The sequence below is a fragment of the Pterocles gutturalis genome, unplaced genomic scaffold, assembly GCF_000699245.1.
Source record: "Pterocles gutturalis isolate BGI_N339 unplaced genomic scaffold, ASM69924v1 scaffold9374, whole genome shotgun sequence".
Lineage (NCBI taxonomy): Eukaryota > Metazoa > Chordata > Aves > Pterocliformes > Pteroclidae > Pterocles > Pterocles gutturalis.
In genome coordinates this window covers 103,401-112,089 of record NW_010130651.1, presented here as the reverse complement: position 1 = coordinate 112,089, position 8,689 = coordinate 103,401, and the positions used below count along the sequence as shown (strand labels likewise).

General features: G+C 44.8%; 1 protein-coding gene across 1 annotated transcript in view; it reads left to right on the top strand.

Annotated features, from left to right (window-relative positions):
- Positions 1-11: 11 nt before the first annotated feature.
- The window catches only part of LOC104466759 (voltage-dependent T-type calcium channel subunit alpha-1I-like), a gene marked incomplete at both ends in the record, with an annotated part of 109,006 nt that continues 100,328 nt past the window's right edge, over positions 12-8,689 (top strand). The window contains one exon of the mRNA XM_010080291.1: positions 12-253. Coding sequence (XP_010078593.1) covers positions 12-253 — 242 coding nt within the window. The remainder of the gene's footprint in view (positions 254-8,689) is intronic.

Genomic DNA, 8,689 nt, shown 5'->3' with positions numbered 1-8,689 from the left:
CCACCCGGCAGGTGGGCACGCAGCCCCCTCATGGCTCTGCCGTCTGCCCGCTGGAGCCTGTGGATCTGGGGATCTTGGAGCAGCAAACGCCACCAGAGCAGCCACCGTCCTCCCCGGAGCTGGGTGAGGATGAGGAAGTCACCTCCCCACTGGACCCTGATGTCCCCTACCCCGACTTGGCCCCGGTTGTCTTCTTCTGCTTGAAGCAGACCACCAGCCCACGGAACTGGTGCATCAAAATGGTGTGCAACCCATATCCTTTCCGAGCTGCCCCTTCTCCCTCCCCACCTCTCGCTTCCCCCTGCCCCATCCCTCCCTCTCTCTGCTGTCCTGGGGCACCTGACAGGTAAGGAATGATGTTTCCTACATATTTAACAACCTGCTTTGTTCCTCACTTGCATTTAAAGAGAACCTCAGCTGTTTTAGTGTGTGATCAAAAGGAGATGATTATGAAGGAGAGGACTTCAGAGAGAGCTGCTGACAGCCCCTGTCACAGGGAGGTGGGTGAAGGGAGAGGGGAGGGGTGAGGAGAGATATTTTAGAAAGGCCTGTTCTTCCCCTTCCCAGCTGCCTTTTCGTTTCTGCCCCGGGACAGAGCGCGAGTTGCTAGCCCAGGAGCTTGTCGGCAGGCTGCCATGAGTGGCAGAGGTGTCTCCTCCCTCCAAGCATACAAGCTTTAGTGAGAGCTCATCTTGCCCTTGGTTAGGGAACCACCACTCCCAGACCTCAATTGCAAGGATACCTAGGTGACCCCTTGCCTTTCCAGCCAGCACACACCACTGTCCTACTGATGTCTTGCTGTGATGTCTGGCCAGGAGTGAATGGGAGAATCTGTTTGGAGTTTGATGCTACGCCTCGCAGGTCCTGGGAGAGACCTCCAGAACGCAAGCACGTCCTTCCTTTGCACAGGACGTCAGCAATCACACACGCGTGTTGCTGTTCACACTCAGTGCCTTGATTGCAAGGAGGCTCTTGTAACTCACCAGGGCAAGTGAGGACCACCTGCCCAACTCATTAGCACTGAGGGTGTTAGGAAGTAGTGGCCTCTGTGGCTCTTGAGCCTGATGCAATCTAAAAAACAGGTGGAGGGGCCATGTTGCTTTTTGGACTCTTCAGATGGGGATGAAGTGGAGGAGGTGATGGATCATCAAAGAGGTTGGTTTAAAGTTTTACTTGAAATCTTTTTCTGGCTAAAAATCTCAAGTAATGTCACTTTCTACCTGTAAGTTTCGTAGTTCCTTGTTAGGTGGGTATTATCTATAACTATGCCTGTTATGGTTTTGATGAATGCATCTAGATTAAATCTGAGTGTCTAGGCACACAGCAGAGGCAAAAAGTTTATAGGAGCCTTAGCTTCAAGAGCCGAACTCCCAGTGAAGCCTTGAGGTGCTGTCAGCAGTAACAGATTATCTTAGATGGCTGATAAATCTGGAGATTTGTTTCAATTTCAAATGTAGGGGAAAGTTTTGGTTTCAGATCTGAGTTTTTGTCTTAAAGTTCAGAAGTTTTTAAAAAGGTGTTGTGGTCTCAAGCACAGGTCATAACTAAGAACTTGTTGGAGATTTAGGTTTTCTGCTTTTCTTTCTACTGGCTGCTCCTTAAAATTTTAAAACTTCATATTGAATTATGCATTGCTTTAAAATCACAGTGTGTCTGCACTGGTTATTATGTCCTGCGAATTTTGTCCCAGCATGTGGTGGCCTCAGAGTAAAGCATGAAAGATTTGTGTCTCAGTGCAAAGGCTGGAATCAGAAAATGAGAGAAGAGTAATAGCCTGGGTTTGGGATGAAGATTTGCTCTTGAATGGGGGAAGGAGACTGTGTGTGGAAGAAGAACCTGTCCCTGTTTTTGTCTAAAAAAGTCAGTCAAAACAGTCCCTCCAGATTGGTACACAGCAAGGAGCTTGTTTTAAGGTGTTAGAGCTACGTTATTCTATGAGTTTGGCACTATATGCCTATCTTAGTGTTTAAATGTTACTTTTGTTTTAATCCTCAGACATGTGTGGTATTTGACTCTGAAAATAATTTTTATTGTAGAAGCTATAGAAGGAAGGAAGGAAAAAACCTCATGCAATCACCTGTTGATGACATTACACCTGGCTACATGTGACCTGGGGGTGAAAGGCAATGGTGGGGCTGCTGGAAGTCTTTTGAAAGGGTGGTTTCAGAGCTGTGATTTCAGCTCAGCTGTGTGATGTTAGGAGACTATTTGAAAAGTAGAGGTTGAGTGGAGAGGATTCAGCTCTTCTTTTGATTCCCCCCCACCACTAAGGTCCTGATTTTGAATGAATTGTGCAGTAAGTAGTTCCCATAATTTTTCAAATGAGGGATTGTTTTTGCACTGTGAAGGTTTCTTGCAGGTAACCATATGTTCTTGGCATCACACATTTTTTGATAGCACCATAGAAATGGTATAGCTCCATGGCCTGGTGGCAGATCACTCACTGTGGTCTCATCCCTGACTGGGAATGAGCCCCTTGGTAAGGGATGAAAGTCATGTCATATCTCCTAAGAATTTGTATGCTTGCCTACTTTCTCCCTGTCTGAAGTTTTTTCATCACTGTTACATTGGGCTATTGGGTCTCCAGCGCGCTTATGCCAAGCAAAGCCAGGATGAGTCATTGTCACAGGGCAACACCCGGCCTTTCCTGAAGATTCAGCAAAAACAATAAGGCATTAATTAAAAGCCTATTAATCTTCTCATTGACTTACTACTAGGCCAGAGCTTCATGATCATTGTTACAAAAGTACTGTTGATGAGACTTAAAATGGAAGCTCTGATCATTAAGGAGTATTGTTCTGGTTTCAGCTGAGTTAACTTTCTTCATGGTAGCTAGGGTGAGGCTGTGTTTTGGATTTGTGCTGAGAAGAAGGCTAATAACGTACTGATCTTTACAATTGCTACCAGAACAGTCAAGGACTTTTTAGCTCCTCTGCTGTGCCAGTGTCTGCAGGTGCAGGAGAAGCTGGGAGGGAGCACAGCCCCAGTTACTAGCCTAGGATCTGACCTTAGGTTTAGGACTGAGATCCAAACTGGCAAATAGTCCATTCCATATCATGCATGTCATGCCCAGTATTCAGAGGAGTCTCTGTCCAGAAGTTCTCTCTCTTGGTCCGGGTCATCTCCCCCTGGATTGCCCCTCTCTCAGGGTTGTCTTGGTCTCTTGGACACTCAGGATCTTATCTCTGTTCTGGGATGGTGGTTTCAGGACTCTCCCTGCTCCAGGATCATTAACTGGGAATGGGATGAGCCTTGGTTGTCAGGTGGTGAGCAGTGTCACTGTGTATCACTCATTTGTATATTTGTATATATTATTATTGTCATCATTATTTTCAAGTTTATTGGAGTTCAGTTATTAAATTTTTCTTACCTCAACCCGTGAGCCTCTTTTCTCTTTACCCTTTAATTCTCTCTCCCATACCATGGAGGGGGGAAGGTGAGTGAGTGGTTGTTGTGGTTTTGGCTGCCAGCCAGGGTCAAAACCACAACAACTATATAGCAATTTTTGTAAGAACAAGGTCATTAACGACCAAATTTCAATTTAGGTAATTGCATTTTACTTACTTAATTCCCCCTCCCCTGAAGATTATTTCTCCTGCCATGAGCAGTCCTGCAGTTTTGTTATGTGCTGTTAAACAGCTGCCATATTCCTTTGTTGCAGCTCAGTAAGAGGAGAAAGAACCACTTAAACTTGTGCTTCAAATTAACTTCTGGATGCATATTAGCGTATAAATGTGTGATGCTGTTATTGCAAATATTGTGGATCCTAACTCCCTTTTAAGATAGGGACTACATTCCACATGAAACTTGTGTTTGCCCTCAAAGGGAGTATTTATTGTGCTTTTTGCCCTTGTGTTCTGTGGTGCAGAGGAGCCCAATGCTTTGAAGTTAGGTGATTACGTGTTTTTGTGGTGGCTTTCCGAATAGTGGGGATGAATGCTTGAACTGCTCTAGTTTATTGGTGAGAAGATTAATCCTGATTAACCTTGTTAGATGCAGGTAACTGCTGTGTAATCAGCTGGGTATGCAATGCAGTGCACACCTGGAGCCTGGCCTGGCTCCTGGTAAGTGTGCTTGTCAGAAGGGAGTCTGGTGTGGTACAGCGTGTGAGCAACCCGCCTGGTCACCAAATGGTTTGTTTAGGTTGATTTTTGTTTTCTGTTATGATGAACAGGCACAAGGCTGGTCATTCAGAGTTGCAGACCATGGGTCTGTTGCAGCTGCAATGTTAACACAGTCAATATTTGAGATACCTTACAGCCTCTCTCATAACTATATTTTCTTTTCTCCTTTTATAAAAGGTGTAAACTCCTTGTCAAATAGGATTTCAAGTAGATCTCACAGGGGAAATAGGGTGAAAAGTATGAAAACATGTTTCCAAAACAACTGTGTAGCATTCATCTTATGAATTTCTGAAGTGTTTGGGACTAAATAAAGGGCATGCCACATGTCACCTTACAAAGGGATGCTGATGCACTTTGCAAATTATGTGAAGATTATGAGAGAGATGCCTGGATGTCTGCATTGCTGTTTGACTCCTTGGAGTTCTATAAAGACTTTACACTTCATCCATCCCTAGGGTCAAATGCAATAGATTTGGTTTGTCCGTTGAGCCTTTCTCTAAAAGAAACTCTTTCCAGGAGGCCCAGACCTCCCTTTGCTGTTGTATCTATAATATTGATGTGACAGCGAGAGCAGGAGTGAAGTGTGCCATTAAAAAAAAATCAGTGCTAAAACTGTAGCAGTAACGAGATAGGCTCTGGAGTTCACTGCTCTGTCTCTTTCTTGCTTTTTGTTCTATACCAGCCCCCTTCCCACATTTGTAGAGTGTGTTGGCCATTTGGGCTTCTCTTTTGCTCTCAGGCATTAGTGTTGCATTTTCAGTTGATTTCAGTGGTGTAGGAGCAGCGGGTCAGGTCCCAGTTGTGCAAAAGCTTATGTACACACTTAATTTTTGGTACTGGGAGTTGTGTTTTATAGGGTATAGAGCAGCAGGGCTTCTTGAAGCTAGTATGACTGCTTGTGTGTGCTGAGGAGCTGCCTTGTAGCACATTAGCTTTAAAGATCCTCCAAGTAGGGGCTTAGCCATCGTACTTGTCCCTAAAGGTCCTGCCACGCTTCTGGGAGTACCTTTCCTGTAACTTGTGCTGGCAGCTGTATCCACTTGGGCTGTGTACTTGATCCACAAGGAAAGAGGGCTAGTCTTGGGCAAAGTGGTGAGGGAACTGGGAAAAATCACAGATTTATTTCCTGCCCCCTACCTGCCTGTTGCCACAGATGTCACTTCTGTACGAGCCAACTGAGTACGGGATGGTTGTCAACGGCACTAGTGGTGTTTCGTGCTGGTATTGCCCTGTGGGAGCGGAGTGAAGAATCAAATGCTGGAGGAGCAGAGAAAATGGTGTGTGTGTGGCTTGGTGATCGGTATGTCTCTTGGTGATGTTGAGCAGGTGATGCCATGGTGCATGGGAACCCTGTGCTGCCAAAAACCACCGCTTTTCAGGTGACACATGTCCAGGGGACTGACAAATCTTTTGCTCATGAATAAGTTTTGGGTGAATAGGTGTGTTATATATTACACCCTGGTCAAACACTGGTTTGGACAGTTTTGTTTTGTGTGAGTGAAATTTTATGTGCAGATTCTTTATTTTGTTGCACTTGTTTCTGCCTTAAGCTGTTGCCTTGTGTACTGTTAAACCCTGGATGCAGACTTGAGAACAACTGAATGTAAGTTAATTAATAAGGAAACACCAGCTGTAAATTTATTGCAAGTCTTGTAATAGTTCATGTCTGTCTTAAGGCCTGAGCTCCTGTAATCCTCTGATTAGCTTTACTTTTCTTTATACACACACATAAATAAATGTACACATGTAAATATATCAACTAAAAAAAGAAAGGTTCCTGCCTCTCTAGTATGTAGAGAAAAGCTTGGAAATATGATCACAAGGTATAGTAATACATCAAAAAATTAGTGGCTTATGAATTTTAAGCAGCATTCATCGTTCTTGAGAACCTAGGGATCATGGCTTTCCAGCCTTGGGGACAGCAGTATCAGCTTTTATGTGCACACCTGGAAAACAGTAAAATGCATATGTTATTCCTGCTTCTCCATTTTAAAGAGATCTCTCCTGTCTCTCTTTGAAAATCTAGCTGAGAAGGCAGGTGAAGAGTCTGACACTCGTTTGAGGACTTGTGATAGCTTTGTATTGTTCTAGGTAATCAGGAAGATGTTGCTTCTGTGCCGTTAGGAATGGATGAATTTCTGTAGATTGCACAGCTCTGTAGATCTCCTTCTGGCCAACAGATATATCTATATATCCAAGACCCAATGAGTGCAAAGTGATTTTTTTTTTTTTTTCTGTAAGAGGTTATCTAACTTCTCTGCACTCCGCAGCATGCTAAATCAACTTTGCAGTTGCTCCTGTTGCATGGGAAACTGAGCTGATCCAGAGCTCTCCAGTGGATGTGCAGTGTTGGTGGCATCAGTGCTCCTATGGGTGTGTGCCAAATGCTTTTCAAGCTTTAAAAGGGGGCAAGCCTGCTTTAGACCCTGCTGCATTTTCTGCCACTCTGCTAAGCTCCCTGCTGGTGGAATGAAGTTTGCTATTAGCAAACAAGGATAACTTTTAATAAGCCAATTGTACATACACTTGATTAATATTTGAAGGCAATGCATGCAGCGGGCCAATGTGGCCATCTCCCCAGGACCAATATATCCTCAACTACTCTTCTCTCCTTCTGTCTTAACAACATGAACTTTAAAAAGCAGTCGTTTCCTACGTTTGTGAGCTGGCCCTTAATTTCCCTGTTAATTCTCCTCTTGGGAAGCTTGAGCTTCATCCCATCTAGCTCCACCTGTCTGAAAACCAGGCATCTGGGCTCTTTCTGTAGATATTTGACAGATTGCCATCTGTAGCAGCAAACTCATCATGCTTAACTTAACCCCAACCTTCAGAGGGCAAAGTTGCTCTCTGGAGGTGCCTATTTTTTTCTTCTTTACTAAAGGAGGAGTTTCTGGATAGTGGGCTGCTGGGATTGCTGGTTACCATCCTGGGCTGCCTTTAGGATTGTTGTGGTGTTTGGTTCCCCAGATGGTATGGAGGGAGGCAAAGGGGAAGGCAGGGAGCAGGTTTAGTTTTGGAAGTGGCGTAGTCTGAATATTTTAGTGTTTCCATAATTAAATATCAGGCAATCTTTGTTTTGTGGGAGGGGGGGAAGGCTCACTGTCTGCCTGGATTCTGGATTGGGAAAAAGTAGTTCTATAAATTCCAGCTTCTTCTGAGGGCAGATTTAGATTAGATTTTAGGAAGAAATTTTTCACTATGAGGGTGGTGAGGCCCAGGAACAGGTTGCCCAGGGAAGCTGTGGATGCCCCATCCCTGAAGGTGTTCAAGGCCAGGCTGGATGAGGCCTTGAGGAACCTGGTCTAGTGGAGGGTGTCCCTGCCTGTGGCAGGGGGTTGGAACTAGATGATCTTTAAGGTCCCTCCCAACTCAAACCATTCTATGATTTTATGAGTTTTTTCCCTGGGATAGAAAACCTGTTTCTGTGTTGTGGTTGGTAGTCAGGGGCAGGTGACAGGGGGACCATGATAGTGCTCAGGACCTGCACAAGTAGTTGGGAAGGAACTCTGCAAAACTAGTGATGAGGGAGTGTCATTAGTGTGGGTCGTTTGATGTGCAAGTTTACAATGGGAAGTTTAGAGGGATCATTTGGACAGTCAGGTGTGGTGTAAGTGGAATTTAAACTCATGTATTGTCATCCCACAAGGGATGGATATGTTTGAAGGGGATTTGCACGCTTGCGGTCTGTAAGAAACTGTCTGGGTTGAGTGTATGTGAGATGTACGCAATTCCAGGCAAATGTGAAGGGGTGAGGTCTAAGTTCGGCTGGCTTGCAAGCTGGCCCTGTATATCTAAGCACAAATGCTGAGACAGGGTATCTCGCTGCCTCCCATCCCTTTAGCTTATTCTCTGAATGTTTTTATAATGACAAGTCAAAGTCCATGGCTTGGAAATGAAGCAATAACACAGCACAAATAAAACCAAAGTCTCACTGCCTGAAGCTTTAATATCCATAGGCTCTTAGTGCATGCCTACTGTCTGCGCACAAAACTCTGAGCATTTTCTCTGTTACTGAAGGATAGATTCTTACTGTTGGACGAAGGACTAACTGCAAAATATTCAGTGGTTTAGGAGAGGGGTATTTTCTTGCTGTTCATGTTGTACTGCCCTGTTTCCCCAATACGTGCCAAAAGCAATAAAAGGCCTCCTAATGCTCCATACCCTGGTGCTTTATCAGAGTGGGGCTAGGACTCTTACTGCAACAGTTTTTTAAAAGTATCTCAACATGGTCCCTGGATTTCTGGTCAATTAATGTGGAAAGTGTGGGGAAGCAGGCAGGAGAGGGTAGAGGATGAAAGTCCTGTCTTTGTCTGATATAAGTCAATGTTGTTCTGCTATGCCTAGTGAAAACAGACTATTTGCACCAGCCATTGCTCTTTGGGCCAGGTTGGGAAGATTGGTTTCATCTTCTCATTTAGTATGGTGTTATCCAGTGCAGACAGTGTGGTTCATGCCCACCTAGGGGGGTACCTGGTAGCATCAGGCTGGAGGAGAGGGATGATGGCTCAGCTGAATGCAGGGATGGTACCGATGCCTGCTTTGGAGGACCTCCCCATCCCTCTGCA